This window comes from Cicer arietinum, chromosome 4 (genome assembly GCF_000331145.2).
Source record: "Cicer arietinum cultivar CDC Frontier isolate Library 1 chromosome 4, Cicar.CDCFrontier_v2.0, whole genome shotgun sequence".
NCBI classification, from domain to species: Eukaryota; Viridiplantae; Streptophyta; class Magnoliopsida; order Fabales; family Fabaceae; genus Cicer; species Cicer arietinum.
In genome coordinates this window covers 10,945,395-10,966,218 of record NC_021163.2, presented here as the reverse complement: position 1 = coordinate 10,966,218, position 20,824 = coordinate 10,945,395, and the positions used below count along the sequence as shown (strand labels likewise).

At 30.0% G+C, this 20,824-nt stretch overlaps 2 protein-coding genes and 1 pseudogene across 3 annotated transcripts; all 3 read right to left on the bottom strand.

The window, feature by feature from the left end:
- Positions 1 to 3,217: 3,217 nt before the first annotated feature.
- LOC101493308 (uncharacterized) lies at positions 3,218 to 4,418 on the bottom strand (annotated as a pseudogene).
- Positions 4,419 to 6,202: 1,784 nt separating this feature from the next.
- LOC101506295 (uncharacterized) lies at positions 6,203 to 10,273 on the bottom strand. Its single transcript, XM_004496360.4, has 3 exons — positions 9,847 to 10,273; positions 6,955 to 7,119; positions 6,203 to 6,606 (listed from the first exon to the last, which is right to left on the bottom strand). The coding sequence occupies exons 1-3, from the start codon at positions 10,150 to 10,152 to the stop codon at positions 6,508 to 6,510; spliced, it is 570 nt and encodes a 189-aa protein (XP_004496417.1). The 5' UTR covers positions 10,153 to 10,273; the 3' UTR covers positions 6,203 to 6,507.
- A 2,356-nt stretch (positions 10,274 to 12,629) lies between these two features.
- LOC101505767 (polyadenylate-binding protein 3) lies at positions 12,630 to 17,164 on the bottom strand. 2 transcript variants are annotated; one of them, XM_004496358.4, is made up of 7 exons: positions 16,664 to 17,164; positions 15,014 to 15,792; positions 14,797 to 14,874; positions 14,618 to 14,707; positions 13,915 to 14,214; positions 13,617 to 13,835; positions 12,630 to 13,183 (listed from the first exon to the last, which is right to left on the bottom strand). In XM_004496358.4, the coding sequence occupies exons 1-7, from the start codon at positions 16,914 to 16,916 to the stop codon at positions 12,956 to 12,958; spliced, it is 1,947 nt and encodes a 648-aa protein (XP_004496415.1). In that variant the 5' UTR covers positions 16,917 to 17,164; the 3' UTR covers positions 12,630 to 12,955. The 2 variants fall into 2 exon arrangements, with proteins under 2 accessions (XP_004496415.1, XP_004496416.1); XM_004496359.4 differs by having other exon boundaries at positions 13,617 to 13,832; positions 16,664 to 17,163.
- Positions 17,165 to 20,824: the final 3,660 nt, after the last annotated feature.

The window sequence follows — 20,824 nt, the reverse complement described above, 5'->3', positions numbered from 1 at the left end:
ACATCATAAAAAGTGTCTATACAGAGAGTGATTTCAAAATATGATTTTTAAGTCTATATATATATATATATATATATATATATATATATATATATATTAATATTGAGTTTGTAGCATTTTAAAAATTTATATTTAATTCATCTCAAATTAAAATAAAAATTAAATAATTTATTAGTCCTTATAAAATTTAACATTTCTCATACCCTATAAAAAATTTCTCACTAATTTTTTTAGCTTCAAACATTTATAAATTCATATTTAATTAATCTTTAGTTAAAAACTTTGAAATTTTTGTGTTGCAGACTAAAAATATTTTTTATAGAGTCTAAAAGCTAGGTGTTGAAATTTATAAGGACTAATAACTTGTTTAACCAATTAATAATTATAAATTTTTGTAGATTAATTTTTTATAATATTCTAAATATATATGCATACAAAAAATTATAAGATGAAGATAAATTAAACATCTTTTCTTTGTAGTAGAGACTAAAACTACTTGTAGAATAATTTTATATGAACTAACAAAATGATATTTTTATCAGAACTTAAAAAAAAAAATTGAAATTTTACAAAGACTAATAGTTTATTTAATCCAACTAATTAATAAAAAATGATCAAGTTAAAGTTAAAAATTTAAATACATAGTTTGGTACTGAAAGAGCTAGTTGGTCTTTCTCTGAAGTTAAATAGCAAGTGGGATTCACGAGCACAAAGAGACCTAGAATCGCAAATTGATGCATAACAAAATGGTTGTCTACATAATGCAGTTGTTATAGTTCAATTCAAGGAGTTTAAGAAGAAGATTACATGGTGAACTTAAATAAAATTAGAAAGTTAATAAGAGGTTACCCGTTTAAATCTTAAATAGCATTCTAATTAACCAAAGTAAGATAAAAGTATATATGTGATAGAAATCTCTCCGTAATGCATAATTTGTTTATAGAATTTTTACAATTTGTTTATAGAATTTTTTCAAGTGTTAGACATTTGAGTTATCCTAATATTTAAACTCCAATATTAAATATAAGTAAAAATAAGATCATAGAATGTTAATAGATCTAACTCAAAATTGAAACTAAATATTTCAATTATTTAATCCACGTGAAAATCTAGGTTAGAATTCAGTATAAATATTAAAGACACCATAAAAATAAAAATAAAAAAGGAATAAATTTTCGTTTATAATTAAGAGTACGAAATTTGGCAACTGCGAAGTTAATGTCTTAGTTTTCCATTTTTGAGAGGAAGTTAATGTCTAGTTGAACCTAATTAAAATCCATAAAGAAAGTTGTTGTCCTATTTGTAAATGTAACATGGTTATGTTTCTACTAAGTATGTGCACAATCCTATTATTGCAATATATACATACTTGGTCAGATTGTAAAGATTTTGTCTTTATTTGAAGATTAACATTAACCCTTGATCAATGAAACTACACTTGCTCTTTCAAAAACAATCTTGATTGACAATGTAGATTCTCTTTTACATAGAAATGTACGTATGTCTATTTTATAAAAACATTAATTTACGACAAACTAATAAATTTTTTATTCTTGTAATTTTTGCTCCTTCAAGCCCACCAACCCCAGTAGACAACAAATTAGCAATGGTGTCGTGATTTAGCCCAATGCGATTAATCAATTTAGTAAAGAAAAAAAAATCATTTTTCACAAAGACATGCATCTCTTATGCTTTTGGAAAATTAAATTACATAGTAACTTTTAATATGAGTTTTTTAATGTTGATTAAGTTTAAATTTAAATTTGGAAAAAAAATCTGATTTTTTTTTTATAACTTTGTTTAGAAAAATATCCGACAAAAATGAAGAGTAAATCTTTTATAATAGCATAGATATTTAAAGTAGGGTTAAACTCATTTTTATTCCTTATAAAATCATAGCGATAGTAGTTTTTCCATGCTTAATTACTCAATCATTCTTTAAGAGTCGTTTCGGAGGATCTAATCCATTAAAGATAAATAATGGCTCTTCTTAGCGGAATAATAGGTTTGGGCCTTGGGTCAGTGTTTTTGTTATAACATTTTTAAACAGTAATTTTAAAAATAAGGTTTTAAATTAAAAATTAGTTAAAATAGTTTATAATAAAAAATTATTTTAACTTTTTTTTTTTGCTATAATTTTTTATAATAAAATTTCAAAAATTACTTAAAAGAGAAATTATTTTGAAGAGTTTCTTGTAAATATCATTTTTAAAATATATATATCTTTTTAAATATGGTTTTTATTATAAAATATCTAGTAATAAATACTAAGATATAGAATGTGAAATTTACTTTTAAAATCCAAAACAAATAAATTCTACTACTTTTAAGTAAGTTCTCACAAATATCATTTTTTTTAAATATAAAATTAAAGTAACTTTTTTTATTAATCTATAACAAACGATCCTATATGTTATATAAATTATATGTTATATTATTTTATGAAATATATCAATAAATATAATATGAGATTAATTTTTGTGCATCAACATTATAAAACATTTTTATATAAGCATCCGATCATATCATATGTTTTAGGTTAATTCTTAAATTTTTTACAAAAACCTACTTAGAGTAGTTTGATTGGATAAACATGTAAAAAAATAAATATTACTAATGTATACATATTTAATATATCTTTGCCAAAAAATAACTGTAATATTTTTTTTTTTAGTGTTTAAAACTGTTTCTTACAATGAAAGTAAAATTAGAAGAAATGAATTAATGTGAATGTGTTCTCTTTTTTATTGAAATGATTATGCTATTTATACATAGCTTTGATCACATTCTCTCTAATTAACTTCTACCTAACTAACTAATTAAACAAGTGGTTAATTAGTTAGTGATTCCATACAATCAATGGTTAATTTGAATTACAAAACTTTCAATACCAAGAACGTTCTTGGTTTCTAACAGTTTTCTCAGAACATTTTTTGTTTCTAATACTTTCCATTAGCCACAACAATTGCCATTTCAACAACTTCCATAACCCATGATAAAGAGTTCCACATAAACTCTAAAAACTTCAAAAACTTGCTCTTCTTTTATATGATTTTCAACACTTCTTGAAATCCAAACAATGCTCGAATTTGCAGTATCCATCTATGCTAATCATTTCCATCAAAATGTGGCACGTGGCCTAAAAAATTTTCATTGTTTGCACTTGAACTTATTTTCACTTCACTCGTGTTTGACCCTTACACTTCACTCGTATTTATCACTCTGGGATCGAAACATTGCTATGGATACCAATTGTTAATCTTTCTCTTGAACATTTCAGCTGCTCAAACACTTCCTCCACTAGAATTCTTTCCCTTTCAACTTTACTGTTTTCTATCAAACGATTTGTCATGGACTCATCTTTAATAGAATCGTTGTCATTGTCAAATTCATATGACTCTTTTTCATCTTTACCACTAGCACCATTCTCATTCTGTTTTGGATATAATATCTTTTTTTCTTTAGCTTCGTTTACATCAGGTATTGCACTACTCTTCAACCCATTCTCAGGTTTTCCATTGGGAGCATTGATTTGAATATTTTCACCATCAAAATTATTAGAATCTTCATCGTCATCGAACACCAACTCAAATTTTACTTTAAATCTAATAAAGAAGACACTCCCAAATTTCTAGTTTCGTGATAGCTCAAATTTCTTCTCAAATATCGTTTCATAAGATATATGAGGAAACTTTCCTGAAGAAAATGTTCCAAGTACAAGCTTCTGGTCATCAATCTTCACATACAGGGATACTGGTTCACTCCTTTTATCCTTGCAGACATTCCCCAGACATACCACTGAAAGGTGAACAAGCTTGTCATCTCTGGGATTAATCTTGAGAGATTCTCCATATTTTACCTCAACACCCCAAAACTCTATTGATGCATCAGACACCACAACAGTGAGAGGGGCAACAACTTGGTATGTAGCCTCCTTAGAAGCCTCTTCAGATGGCTCAACATCTTTGCCAAAAACATCCACGTCACTGGCTTGTTATGAACCTTCCTTTTTTGACTCAGCCTGCAACACGTCCTCTGCATCACTTTTTGAGTCTTGTGCAGCCTCCACATTATTAACTTTCTTTGAACAATCATCTTGTGATTCAACCAACAACACATCATCTGTCTCACATTCTGTCTCAAAAACTAATTTTACTTATGAACTTAAATCTTGTGACTGAATTTCACTGTCAACTTTGTTTAGTGAGGAAACTTCCACTTCAACAGTGTTCTGAGAAACCACATTTGATTATGTTTGTGAAATAGCCTTTGCATTATCAGTGTCGAATGAAACATCATTCACTGTTTTGTCATTTCTTCTTTTGATCACTATGTTGTCAGCTTTCTCAGCTTCCAAGATTCTATCATCAACAAACCTGATATTTCTATTTCTTGATGTATCAATATCTACCAGCCATTATTTGTGAATTGTGATGTGATTAAAAAAACTAATATTAAGAAACCAGAATTGAAACGAAGAATGTTCTTCGTTTGTGGTAACCATTAACAAGACTGTTTTTGAGTTTGACGAAGAACATTCTTCGTTTGTGGTAGCCATTAACAAGATTGTTTCTGATTGTGACGAGGAACGTTCTTCGTTTGTGGTAGTCATTAACAAGATTGTTTCTGAATCTAATGAGGAACATTTTTCGTTTGTGGTAGCCATTAACAAGATTGTATCTAAATCTGAACACGAGTTATCTTCTTGAGCAAGACATGTTTCATCTTCTTCTTTCTTTTTATATTTTCCTACTTTTTCAAGCCCAACATTCATCAGCAAAATGTTCAAATTTCTCAAAATTGTAATGTTGAACCATCTTCTTGTCAACAAAATTACCCACACTCCTTTCATCCATTCTCAACTCTCTTGCTTCTAAAGTTCTCTACAACTCTTAAAGACTCAATGTGGAAATGTCTTTGGATTCCTCAATGGCACACACAACGTAATCGAACCTAGAATGCAAAGATCTCAATATCTTTTCACATTGTTTTTGTTCAATAATCTTCTCACCACAACTAGCCATATGATTTGTGATACACATCAATCTTGAAATTAGATCAGACAATTTCTCTTGCTCCTCCATCTATAACAACTCGAACTGTCTCTGTAAGGTCTGCAATTTCACTTTCTTGACCTTGGTTCCTCTAAAATAACACTTCTCAAGAGTGTCCCAGGCTTCTTTTGCACTTCTTGCAATCAGAAATTTTGTCAAAGTTGATTGTGTCAAGACATTGATGAAGAATGAAGGTGGCCTTACAATCTTTCTTCTTGTTTTCTTTAAAATTTGATCTCTGCTCATATGTTGGACTGATTCTCAGATCTTCAAGAACTTTTAATACCAAGAACGTTTTTGGTTTCTAATAGTTTTTCCAGAACATTCTTGATTTCTAACATTTTCAATAAATGAATAACAATAATATTCGTTGGGCCTTATTTTATGTTCAATCTTACATTATCAACAAACAAACAAAATAATATAACATATTATAATTTTGAAATAAATATATCTAAGAGTTTGGTCCATATATAAACGAGGATGTGGATTCTTTACCCCAATATTCTCAACCCTATTTTCACTCTATCTCTCATCAAATTTTCGTCGCTTTCACGATGTTCTCATTGTCAAGATCCTCCTCAGGCTTCAGGTAAGATGCCTTATTCAATTTAAGTGTGTCTGCAAATCATAGAAAACCCTAATCTCATATTCTCAATTCGTAAAAAACCCCTTCAAATCTCAACCGCTAAACAAAGCTTAACCCACAAACGATTGCCTTTTCCCGCTTTCACATAACCCTTCAAAATCGTATCTTCCCTCTGAAGCCATTATATGAAAACCAACCATCAACTCCTGTTAAACCTGATAGCTTCAACATGATGCACGAGTACAATATTCTAGGTTCATGCAATGGGTTGTTTTGTCTTTATGATATTAATCAATGTTTTGTCATGTTGTGGAACCCTTCAACCAGGTTGAAATCCAAAAGATCTCCAATTGTTTATGAATCTGATAATTTTTTTATTGCAATTCATGGTTTTGGTTATGATCAAATCGTAGTTGTGCTCAATGAGAATAATTATAGGGAAACTGTGACTAGAATTTATTCTTTTGATGAAGATTCTTGGAGAACTATTAAGAATTTATTCTTTTGATGAAGATTCTTGGAGAAACTATTAAGAATTTATTCTGAGAAGCTAACATAATTAGAAGAAAATGAAAACTTGTCTTGTCTATATCAGCATCCGCATTATCCGTTAGGCAAATTTAGCACTTTCATCTATTAATCCACTATCATATTGCTTAAATAAAAAATAATTATAAAAAGAAACTGCAAATTTCCCGAGAATATTTATAATTTCATAACAGCCATCTTATTCGATTTCTTCTAGTTTCTATTGTTGGTTCATTCCCCAAATCACAAGTGTAATAGGCAGAATGCAAACTCAGAAAATAATGTTGTATGCTTAGTGGTTCCAAACGTGGTTAGTGCCATCGAACAAATATAGCATCAACTGTAATGTTCAGGCTTCAAGACACCAATGTAAGGCAAATTTCTGTACAGTTCAGCAAAATCCATTCCATAACCAACTACAAAATAGTCTGGACACTGCATAAGAGAAGCATGTAAACAGAATCAGTATCTCTCAAACTCACAGCATTTCATGTCAGCTCCACAATCGAGTCATAATTGTTGCATAATAACGAGATTTATGCTAAAAATTGTCTATGAAAATAAAGAAACTGATCCAATATATAAGGAAGAAAAAGGGAGGGAAAATGATTATATGAAGTTAAAGCAAGTATGAAAATGAAATGAATTTACTGTCCAAAACAAAGGTATGAAAATGGAAAATCAAAGTTGCAGTCAACATGCTCAATTATTTGACGGTAGGAACAAAAAAAAAAACAACCTTAAAAACAGATAAAGAATAACACAGCAGTGAAAGCATTATACCTCAAATCCTTGGTAGAATTTCCCTTCACCCACCAGCTGTATATCAACTTTTCTCCTCACTGTTTTGTCAAGTAGAGTGCATACTGACACAGAGGACGCTCCTTTCAATTTCAAGTGTGCAATTAGTTTGGATAAAGTATGCCCTGTGTCTACAATGTCTTCAACCTAATTATCAATTGAAGCTTAGTGATTTAAAAGATTCATAATTACATAAATACATACATGATAGAACTTGTAAAGAGGGGAGGGGAGAAGAAGAGACACCAATAACCGGAGAGAAAACTGGATAGTACAAACGCAATTAAAAAGAAAAGTAAAATTTATTTATTTTGTTTTGCTTAAACTTTGTTGTATTTAAGATCATGATACTGTACATTAACCTAAGCTGACCGAAAATGTATTACATCGAAATTCAGATTAAAACAATAGTATGGTAATAATCTCATTTGTTTATATGTGCATGTACAGCAAATCATTATTATATTAAAATAGCAATTGTTTATTTTCTCATTAATGGTCTATGTCTTACCTGCACCCTTTAAAAGGGACAAACAACCCCCTTTCCTAGTTATTCTCTCTGCACTTCTTTGGATAAAGAAAATGAAAACCTATACTTTCATATTTTATATCAATTTGAATACAGAATGAAGCCAATTGTCTAACCCAATAGTAATAGTAATAGTAATAATATTCTTTTTAACAAAACAAGTGCCATAACATAAGTTAACTTCAACATTTTTTTGACAATCCTAGCTTCAATGTAACTTCCAAGAATTTGACTCAGTTTTCTCTTCCATCTATCACTTTTAAATTTCCAAACATAAAAGAAAGTACTGTAAAAAAATTCATTTTTTCACAAATAAAAGTAATAAATTAGGAGTTGTTTGTCTAAGCTAAGAAAACCTATATAATAATTATTATTAAAAAGAATTTGTTTGTTTTTGTTTCACCCATATTGAAAGATGCAACGAAGGGGGACCAATTGTCTACTCTGTATTTTGAATGGACCAATAGAACATTTGGTTCGTCTTGGACCAATTGTTTATATCAGTTGGATTAAATTATCCACCAAATCTTATCATACATACACACCAAATTCTATTCATCATCTTGTAGAAAAATTCTTTTTGCATACATTCTCTCTCTTAATTCCTTAAATCTTCAGCCACTACGAGATTATAATTTTTAAAAAAAAAATAAATCTACCAACTTAATTAATTAAGTACCACCACCATTGTTCTTAGCTACAACCATTGGAAAACTTTAGCTCTCTCTCACAAGAACAAAAACAAAAGAGCTTTTTGAGATGGATATTTGTTAAAGAAGAGAGATTCAACTATTGGAATCTAAGTAAACTAAATTCATGACCCAGATTTGGTCCGTGAACATGTAAAAAGAAAGTCCAAATTTTTTATTTCGAGCTTGTTTATATAAAGCTTATCTATCTAAGAAATCAAAAAACTGAATCGGACACTAAAGCTCTTAAATTTAGAGCTATCCATCTAAAAAAATAATAGAATAAATTGAATTTTTATTTCAAATGATTGTGCAAAAACTTAGTGGTGATGAAAATGAGATTGGGAGGGATGATGGGGAATGGATGAGATGGATTTGGGTGGAGCTTTGATGGTCATGGTTGTTGAGAAAGGTCATATATGAGACAGGAATTACTGTGAAGAGCCTATGTTATTATAGTGAGGATGTGATAAATTTAAAGGTTAAAAACTCATGGTCCATCTTGGACCAATACTTCATAGGTACCCTGATGTTCAATTGTATACTTTGTGATTTTTTTCTATCTCTTAACAAACAATTCTCTCGCATCCAAATAATAATAGTATAGGGCTGCATATAATTTGCACTAATGAAAATAATGGTCCATCTTGGACCAATCTCATTTTACCCATAGATATATTATTAAATCATTTGAATCTAGATGCATTTTCTACTTCACAATATTATAGTTCATCATACACACTTAATCTCTTTTTCTTCTTCCACACCTTCTCTTTGGTCTTTTCCATTTTTAAGCAACTTCTCAACGTCAATAGAAAACGACAACCCCAAATCAATCCTTCAACAACTAGATCGAAATCTTGTAAAAAGAACAAGATCTAAATACAGAATGAAGACATGAAAAAATTGGATTTTTATTTAATGGGTCATTGGAAATCACTGTTGCGTCTGATGTTGAAAAACATGAACAAAGCAATGAAGAACAATAAAAAAGGTGAATTTTTTTTTGAAAGGATAATAAAGAATCAATGCTTAATAATGTTTGTAAATTTATTAAGTTTGATTTAATTTTAATTTTCAAGGGTGTCCATCATTTTGATAATCTTTTATTGGATCAATGTTTTGCACTGATATTGGTTGGATTGGGAAGAGGTTCAATACCAAGAAACAAAACAAAACTAGAAAAGAAAAAAACAACACATATACAAAATTAAATCTTTATGACAACAAAATACTTCGCTCGTGATTGGAAGCAGTGAATGGGTAACAGGGGAAGGAGAAGGGAGAGAGGAGAAATTATCAAAGTTGTTGGGTTAGATTTGGTGTAAATGATCCATGATAAGATATGGTGGATTATTAAATCTAAGGGTTTAAAAAATTGTCCATCATGGACCAATACATCCATTGGTCCTAGCTAAATGGACCGATATTGACCAACTCTCAAAGTTAAACAAATTATTTCCCAAACCTAGTCACAAAAGTGAAGTCAACAACACTTAAAAAAAACGACAGAAAATAATTTATAGAAAAGTAAAACGAATAAAACAATTCAAAATAATTTTGAATTAAAAGTAATTAAAAAGCCTAGCAAATGGATATAAAAAGAGGTGCAGTATGGAAGGAAAAGTATAATTAGGGTTAGAAGAAAAAGAGTACCAAGATGACGTGGCTTCCGTTGACATCAACCTTCAAGTGAGAAGAAATGATTGGATCGCCATTGGATACTGTTCCGGAACCGTAGGATTCAGCTCGGACAAGGTCAACGGTGATTGGAAGGTCGATTTTGCGAACGAGGTCAGCAAGGAAGAGGAACGCGCCGGTGGCAACGCCGATAAAGACGGGAGGAGGTGACGGGGCGGGAAAGTCGTGAAGTATTTGAGCGGCAATTTGGGAGACTCGCAGAGAGATTTGGTCTTCGTTCCAAAGGATTCTGTCTAAGTGGGGATGTATAGCTTTGGCCATGGCGTCACCACACCTGCAGAGCCGCTAATTCAGGGTTTAAGAATTGGAACGTTGCTTTGCGTCGTTCTCGTGCCGTATTTAAATTAATAATACCACTCTATTTTTCATTTTTTTCGACAATAATAACTATATTTTACTATTATTATTATAATTATTAATTATTATTCCAAAAGGATATAAATTTCATTGTATAATTTTTTATTTATTTCTAGTGTTAATGAAGTGATAAATATTCCAAATAATTTACAAAGTAAGATTTCAAGTTCACATAATATTCAATTTAATAACTTCGTCATTCATTTTGTCACTTAATTATTTTATTTTAATTCCTTTGGTTTATGATTTTTTTTTTTTATATTTGTTTTATCTTATCTGAAGTTATAATATTTGTTGAAGAGTTTGGAGTAGAAATGAAATAAACATCCAAAAAAAAGTTAGATAAATAAGTTGAAAATTTATATTTAATATTTAAATTTTTAATTAATTTAATATTTAATCACTGATACTTAAACTCAACAATATTATATATTTTTGAAAAGAATTTTTAAAGGTTTGTCTTGTTAAAATGTTTCATATAATTATACTGTTGAAGATGGTTTTCATCTTTTTACTCAAAATTCATTATTTTTGAAATATTATTTTCGTAGCGTTATAAAAATCATTGAATAAGATAAATGAAATCGAAAACACTTGGTAATGAATCCCATTTTCTTAAGACGGGAGGGGGATGAAGTTTAGGATACTCCTTTTGGTCTATCATTCTTAATAGAAAATAGTGTATAAATATTTAATTTTTTAAGTTTAATTTAATTTTTAATTAAGTGTTATATATTTTTAATTAAGTGTTATATTTGTCTATATCATTAGAGTCTTTAAAAATTATTAAATTAGACATACAATCATTTAATTTAAAAAATTTTCTTGAATTATTATCATAAAATATTAAAATTCAAATGAAATATTGCAATAAGTTGATTTTTTAAACTACTTTGCATATGTAAACCTTAAAGACATTGATTATATGAATACGTTTTTATTATCTTATAAATCTTTATTATCTTATTATAAATAAAATCAAAAAATATATATCATTTATAAGATTTAATAAATATTTTCCCAATGATTAGTATTATGAGAGATATATTATTGTAATATTTGATATAGTTTCAAATACTCGAAAGTTTTCAATTAAATCAATTGTTACCGAAATTGAAATAAATGACTAACGTAGCAAATAAAATGTAACTCAAAATACTAAATTAAAATAAAATAAATTTAAAAGAAAAAATAAACAAAAATTTAGTAAAACTTTAGGTCTATTTTTGCAAAAAAAAAAATAAAAATCAGAGTGACATTTTAGTTGAGTGCCGATAATTATAAACATTACGCAAGTACATCATCTTCAAAGGTACATTACTGGAAAATGGAAATAATGTTGCCATTTTTCCTATCCTTTTACCTAAAATTTATATGCAACCATCCGTTAATTGTAACTTGTAAGCCTGTTTTTGTGCCTTATGTATCTAAAAAATCTAATAAAACAAAGAAAACATAAGAGGAGAAAGCACATACAGCACAGGAAGGAAGTGCTAATTCCCGCCATAGTGATATTATTTATAGATAGTGCTAACATAGCCGCCCTAAACTAATCAATTTACTTAATCCTAGCTATTGCGCTGAAGAAGATGGACCCTTATTGAAATAAAGAGTTTTGGAGAATAATAAAATAGTCACGTAAAAGAGCTTCTAACATGTCGTATACACCTCATAAGATAGTTAAAGATCAACTCAACACACATTTAACAGATTAAAAAGATGAATTTGTGTACCATTGTCAAAATAAAAGACCAAATTAAATCTTTTAAAAGATAGTAAATAATAAACATGAATTTTTGAAGAAGAGATAAATAACCAAAAACATATTTTAACCTTGTTTTTTTATTGGCATGAAGTGTTTACATTCCTCCTTATAATCTTCATGCAACCTAGTTGGTCACTTTTCTCCTCAATCATTTTTTATGTTTAGGTTCAATAAATTTTCATATATATGTGCCCAAAAAAAGTGTGATTTATCTTAACCAATTTAAACCTAGTTTTATTTGAATCAAGTTGATATTGATTATTCTGTGTTGTTTAAAAACATGATTTTGATGCTTAACATTTAAAGAAAGTTGAACCGGGAGATTTTTTTTTGGGTAGTGGCAAGACTCACATACTGATACCAAGCAATATGTCAATATAATAAATACAACATTTTCCAATACAAACTTACCTCTTTTAGATGTTTAACCAATATCCGAATGACACTTGTTAGCATTCTTCTTTGTAATAAAAATACTGATACCAAGCTCAGTGATGAGATCTCAATGATGAGCTCAGTGATGAGATCTCATCCATCAGGGTTTGATTTCCCGGACCATTAATAAAAATGCATCGGCAGAGAAAATTTATCACAAAATAAAAATTGAGAAGAGATGTCCACCAAAATCCCAATTCAAATAATTCAAGTCTAAAGAAAAATTATTGTCAAAAGTTAATAAACTAGATCCTCTACTACCAATCCCAAATGAAAGAACATCATAAATAGTCTGGAAAAGCTAAAAGTGAAAATGCTAAAAAGACTACCAAAACAAGTCCTTGAATCTCTCCTATATCACCTAACCAATAAATTACCCCACAAAAAGAAAACATGATTTTGATCAAATAAAAAATGTAGACTCCAGAATAATATTAGCTAATTAAGTCCAAAAAAGTGGCTCACATGATATGACGCAACATATCCACCACTGCAGCTGAAATTACTTCATTCGTTCAATGACAAGGAACCAAGCTGATCACCGACTTCAGATCCTGATGCAGCTTCATGAAGGACCTGTAATGCCTCAGAGACCTTTATTTTCAGGTCCTCTGGAGATTCAATAAGATGAATTACCTCTGACTGGTCCATTTCAAGCAACATCCCTGTCACCTTTGCTGTATGTTGGTTTGGTGTAAGACGGTCCACAAGGGGATAAAGATGCTCACCCAACATCTGTTAATTTCAATTGATGCAAACCAAAAATTACATTTCTCATACATGATTGTTATAAATTAAATGTAGCAACAAAAGGAAATTGCAAATTAAATTCTCTGAATGTTTTTGATATGGCTTCCCAGAAAAATATAAAATAAGTAAAATGGTAGTTTTCAATACTTAGTTAGTAATGTATCTCAATTTGATCCGTGATTTAAATAATGTCATTTAAAAATTTCAAACTAATTTTAAGCTAGACCCTACCATATAAATAGTAAAAGGAGTAACATTAAGGGTTTGAATAATTTAACGACTGCACTGTATTATAATTTAAGTATAGGGCTTTAATTGTGAGATATTAAAATTTCAGAGATCACAATGCCAATTTAGTCCAAGGAAACAAAATACACGTCCTACATGTATAATAATACCAAATTCGACTTGTACTCACCATACGCTGATTTTCTGGGGTTGCAGAAGCTAAAGCTGAGGCCAGTGTGGTAGACCCTGGACGTTGACTATCAATTGGAGCTGCGGTAACTCCAGAACCATCATAGTTCATGGGCAACATTTGACCCACTAGACCTTGAGGAACTCCAGATGGGTCCATGCCATTTCGATTGTTGGCCATGTATCTAAACCCTTGGTTGGAGTTGCGATGTGCCATCTGCTTTCAATAGAAATGTTCTTCAATGAGATTAAATGAATCATTATAAAAAGCTCAAACTTTAGATTTAAGGAATAATTACTTGGTTTGGCTGCACGTGTTGGAGGTTTCCATTTCTCCGAACACCCATCCTTTGCCCAGGTTGACCTTGTCTTTGGAGTTGGTATGGCATAACAAAATTTGGAGCAACACCGGGCCGCATTCCAGGCAACATTTGCTGCTGGAAACCAAATCCAGCAGGCTGAGGTGGTATGAAGCTAGGTGTGCCTTGACCAAAATACAACTGCTGAGGAGCAAGTCTTGGTGCCCCAGAATGGTATCCAGGAATTCCTGCAGGTAGCGGTGCCATTCCAGCAGGTGCACGAATTTGAGCAAAATGGGCCTGTAGGAAAATCAATTTGTTAAGCCACTCATTGTTGCTATGGATTAACTCCTAAACACAATCAACCAACCATGATTTTTATGCTTGAAAACTAAGAAAGTAAATAAGCTTTTCTAAGGGGAAGGGATGATATGTCAAATTTGTGCCCAAAGGTAAAACAGCATAACTCAAATAACTTGTGCACAAAGAAATGAGCATTTTGAAAAGTAGATATAATATACTACATTGATACTCCACAAAAAGCACATATATAAATTACAAAGCATAAATGAATATTTCAACAGACAACCAAAGCAAATCCACTTATTTATAAGCTATAGCTAGTCAGGAATTTCATAATGAAATGGTAAGGGTTGAATCATTGAAATCATATATGAAAAATGATAATAAAGAAGAGCATCACCTGCAACCGAGCCTTCCTTTCGTCTTTCCGCTGGGCCACAGCAACAAACAGAGGCTTTCTTCCAACCAGCTTCCCATTCATTTCATTCAACTGGACAAAAGACATTAGAAAGCTTAAGCATCCAATATGAAAAGGAAACATGTGTGCCACGCCTTGTAGAACCAAAATATTTTACTCACTGCTTTATTTGCTTCCTCGGGAGTAGAAAAGGCCACAAAACCAGAACCCTTGCTATGACCATGGGAGTCCAACATCACCTGATAAGTACAGTATATAATTACATTCACTCATATAATAACAATAAAACCAACCAATAAAAAAGGCCAACTGGATGTATAATTCACAACAATTAAATAGATCAAGAGAGCTGTATAACAAGAATCATTTTTTACATACCTTGCAAGATGTAATAGTTCCAAACTCAGAAAATAGGTCCTTCAACTTTTCATCACTAAAACCATCATCAAGGTTTTTCAAGTACAAATTGGCACCTTGTAATTTCTCGTATCTGCTGATTCTTTCCTGCTCAAATTTGGCTTTCAACTCATGCTCTCTTTCTGATTTCCTCTGGGCTCTCCCCACAAATAAAACCTTGTCATCATTGATAGTAGTTCCATTTAACCTCTCAACAGCAGCAGCTGCTGAATCTGGACTCTGAAAATTCACGAAACCAAAGCATCTAGACTTCCCATTTGCATCTTTCATAACTGTTGCACTAGTTATCGTGCCAAAGGGGGCAAATAGCTGCTTCAGGTCTTCATCAGCTAATGTTTCAGAAAGATTTTTCACATAAACATTAGTGAACTTGGGTGATCCATTGGTCCTAGCCCTTTCCTGGTGGCGAACAAAAAGTCCAACATAGACTTGTTTATCATTTATCAGCATGCCATTCAACTTATCGATGGCACACTGTGCAGCTTCTTCATTGTCATACTGAACAAAACCGTACCCTCTTGATTGGCCACTGCTGTCAAGAGCCACCTTACAAGAAAGTACAGAGCCAAAGGCAGCAAAAGTGTCATGCAATGCCTTGTTATCAATTGATGTGTCCAGGTTCTTAATGAACACATTGCCAGATCCACTCTTGCGAACACTTGGATCTCGTTGAGAAAACATGATACGAATGGGCTTCCCATTCAAAGGAGTGAAGTTCAGAAGTTCCTTGGCATTGGCCGCTGAAAATTCATAGATACAACAATAGGATCAAACAGTGCAAATCAACCACAAAATATATCTTAATAACTACCCAAACCTCAGACGGATAGTCCATCCCTATTGATTTAAAATATCAATTGTTATGAATGAATGTAAAATGAGAATAAACAGTATGGCAAAGTTCAGATAAAGAAAAGATGCGCACAGATTTTACATGATTCGTTCAATGTGACTTATATCCACATACAATAAGTTAATTTCTTTCATAAGAACCGATCAAGAGAGTCGAAGTACATAATACACAATAATACAATCAGCAACCTATTACCGCCAATAATAAACCGTTTACACGAATACATGAAAACAGGTCGGTTATTATCTGGTTGGCTCATTAACATAATTCGAGACATCTCAACATTAATTAATAACGACAACTATAAGACAAAATAATTATATAAATAAAAAAAAATAAGAAGGAGAAAATCATCCTTACAATTGTTTATTCTGGATTCATCATCAGTATCAATTATGATCTGAATCTTGGAACACATTTAATGATTATATAATTACAAAACATCAGCAACTACACAGCACTTCCTCATACCACTCAACCTTGTACATGAATACAAAATTCACTAAAATATAATTGATTCCCATAACATCAATTCAACAAAGCCACATATCCCTACATTTTATTTTATAAATAAATACCAGTGATTGATCACTAATGATAATGATAATAAGAATGAGGATGATAATAATTATAAAGATGATTCAATCTACATGCAAAGACCAAAGTAACAACTACTAACAAAAATCAGGAATCATCAAAGATCAAACAAATTAATTTACATAAAATTTAACGAAAACAAAAGGAAAATTGAGACTGACCATCTGGAGCGTTGGTAAAGTTGACATAAGCGTAACCAAGAGAGGATCGCCTAGTCTGATCCCTGCAAACCCTAATCGAAACAACCTGAGCGACCTGGCTGAACAGATCATAAAGTTGTCCCTCGTTAACACTTCCTTCGAGATCGCCAACGTAGAGAGATGCATTCGCAAAAGGTCCTCCGGTCAATGGTGGCGTAGCCGGGGCCACCGGAGTCACAGACTGAACAATTGGTGAAGAAATCGCCGCCGCCATTGCCGTTTTTCCCGCAAAAAAAATAACCGAAAAACGAAAGTGAAGAGTGAGAAGGAGAATAAGGAGTAGCAGCAACTATGATTTTTTTTCAGAGTGAATGAAAATCTGAAAAATAATGAAATATAAGCAAACCCTATTTTTTTGTAATTAATATTATTTATTATTAATTTTCGAGGAGTTATTTTTTATTTTTTTTTTCTTTCCTTTTTTTGTTGCCTCCGAATATAGAGAACAGAAGGAGAGGGAAAGGTAAGGGACGAGGAGTTGGGTTTATATATGCGAGCGAATGCCGATGCGTGCGTGTGCAACGTCTCGCTTTCGGAATGAATGAGTGATGACGTGGCACCTTTTGTTGCGTATTTTAATTTTTTTTTATTTTTTTATTTGGCTGATAGGTTGTTGGAGAATTTGGAAATGGTCACATCACAAGGAAGTAGATGTAAATTTCCGTTTAGACTGGACATGTTTTTTTATCAATTGACTAGACTTTTTTTTGTGGGTTTAAATTGCTATGTAGTTCTAGGGTAAACAGTTAATGTCATTCATTGTATTGACTCTATTGTTCGATCAAATTTATAATTATGTTCTATAATTACATAATTAATTAATAACTGATAGTATAAAATTAATTTATTATTTCTGTATAATTCTTTATCTTTATTTATATATATTATAACCAATTAGATTGTAGTTGAAAAATTGTGAGTAAATCACTCAACTAATAATTAAAATTAGATATGGTTGAAGTACATGTTGATTTTAATTGGTTTTGAATATCTTACCCACATTTTTTAAGAGCATACAAAAGTTTACTTTTTTTTTAATTATAAAAATGGATTTTTCAAATTAAAAAACAGTGTTGTTGATTTAAATTGATATAATATAAATTTGCTAAAAAAGTAATATAAAAACAAATTTACAACATCCATATTAAGATACTATAAATATAATAAAAATCAAGTGATCGGACTACGTATATTTAAATTTGTAATATTGACAATATTTAATATTATTGATTGAGATTTATAACGAAGTAAATGAATATTGTATTAAGATGAAAAACTCAATAACATCACACTAAAATAATATCGCACTAAGAAGATAAACAATAACAAAACTCAAAAATTAAATTAAATCTATATAAAAAGTACTTGAAATGAATAGTTCTAGATTAAAAAAAAAAAAAAAATAGTCATAAGAAATGAAGAAGAGAGAAGAGACCTACGTTTTTCTAAGGTTTTTCTAAGAAGCAGTTGCGGCTACTATGTATAAGTTCAATAAAAAGGATAAAAAGTTGACATTAGATCCTTTGTTATAATTATAAATTACCCGAATTCAACATGGAAATTGGGAATGAATATGGAATTATTGTGGTCGAAATTAGTGTTTTTTCTAACAAAATGTTCATATAATTTCAGAGGAAACCAACATGGCGGCATCAACAATGTACTTTTTAAAAAATGATTTATCAGTGGCACAAAACTTGAAAGTGAAATACCATGTAATTGACAGGGATGCATTTAAGATGGAGCAATATTAAAAATGTTAGATGGAAGGGAAGTTTGCCTAATCGGTTAAATGTATTTATTTGTAAGAGGTAATTATATAATTATAATTAATAGCTTATGTTAATTTCCCGTGTAAAATTGTTTATCCATCAATTCAGTGTATCATCATTAAACTTAAAAATGTCATAATAGAGATAGATCCTGTCAACAAAATTGTGTTGACAAAAATTAAAATTTAAACGTTTTTATTTTATATGAGATTTAAAACATGTATTAATTTCATAAAAAAACATCTACTAATATAAAATTATTTTGTAGTGAATATAAAAATACCAATAATTCATAATTCTTAATCTCTTTTTAAATTTGCCACTTTACCGTACTTCCAAGTTCCAAGCATCTTTACACGCATGAGATCCTAAGGGCACATAGTACCACTTTGATATTTATTTCAAATACTATTTGAAAGTGTGAAGATGCACATTGTTTCTGTCAGTGTTGATTCCAAATTAAAGCACAGTACGACAAGAACAATGCGGAGGAAAATATATTGCGCAGGAGAAATATAGGATATATTTTGACACGTGCCTTTCCATGATCTTATTTTGTTAATATTGTCAATTAGATAGATAGGTAAAAACACATTCAAGATACCTTATAAATAGAGAGATTATTATAATTAGATAGATTTAGTTATTTTATTATTATTAATTTATAAAATTAATTTTTTTTTATTTTAAAAGATGATAAATTTGATTTTTTTTAACTAAAAAATAATGATTTGACAATTTTTAAATAACGTATTATATTATACAATGATGTAGAATGATTAACACTGATAAAATCAGAATATAACACTGTAAAAACTTAACTTTCAACTGCAGAATTTTTTCATATTTGTAATTTAATTAATGACATATAAATAGTTAATGCATTTAGATAATTCTATATTATAAAATTGTATATCACATTATTTAAAATACATCAAATCCTCATTTTTTTTAATTCAAAAATATGATAAAGAAATCAAAATTGTCGATTTTAAAAACCAAATAATTTTTTTCATGAATTAATAAAAATATAGAGAATAAAATTATAATTAAAACTATTAAATAAGATGTTAATTTAATAACATTTTCTCTTTATTATATTATTATAGTTATAAGTTGATTATATTTCCTCTTTAAATAAAGTTAGTTGAGTACAATAATAGATGTTAAGAGGTAATTCTTTAATATATAATCTTTCATTTATATTTTGCCTAATCAATAAATGAGATTTATTAATGATGTTCTATTTTAGACATTTTTGTAATGAGCATTGGCAGCTTCATATGAAGAAGTGACGGGATGTGGTTCATAATGATTGACCGTCAAATTTATTTCATCTTGACATTTCATGATATGTACTTGTTGCATATAATTCACCTTTATTCATTTCTAAATATGCATCTCCCAACTTCAAGGTTGGTTTCAACTTATAGTAATAATAATATTTTCTTGAAAATATTATATTTTGTATTTATAACAACATTTATATTTAAAAACATAATTTTTTATATTTAATGTAAATTACTTTTGTAAGTGGACAATAGTGAAGTCCAACAAATTTATTTAAGCCGAACAAATTAATCAAGTAAACAATGGTGGTTTTTTAAAAACAAAATTAAAAAATGATTAAAAATAATAGTTGTTTTTAAAAGAATCAAACTCTAAAACCTAAGTTCATTTACAATGTTATATTGGCACGGGACTACTATGATTGTTTGACATAATATTTGGAGTAGTTGATATATGTAGTTTGTAAATTATTTAGCCGCTTAATTTAAAGCCCCGAAAAAAAGGAGAATTGTACTGCGCACCCCCCCACTTTTACCTGCCACCCCCCCAACTATATGTAAAAGACCATATTACCCTTAATGTTAACTATAAAATCCTACAAAAAAAATAACTTTCCTTTTTTTCCTCATTTGTTCGAAACTCTGAAACATCGGATTCTCCCACCCTACCAAATATTCGAACCTTTGACACATTCGAAGTGAAAAAGTAAGTATTTCTCGAACCTTTCCTTGAATGTTAAACATTCGAAGCTTTGTTTTTCCAGATTTTTCCAAAACCTTCGAATATTTCGTTGAATGTTAAACTTTCGAAGCTGTATTTTTCCAGAATTTTCCAAAACCTTCGAACATTTCGTTGAATGTTAAACATTCGAAGCGTTGCGTTTTCCAGATTTGTCCAATCTTTCGAACCTTTCGTTGAATCCTAAACTTTCGAAGCCGTTCTTTTTCCAGCTTTTTCCAGACATTCGAAACTCTCTATGAATATCAAACCTTCGAAGCCATTTTTTTCCAGAAATGTTCAACCATTCGAACCTTTCCTTGAACTTGAAACATTCGAAGTT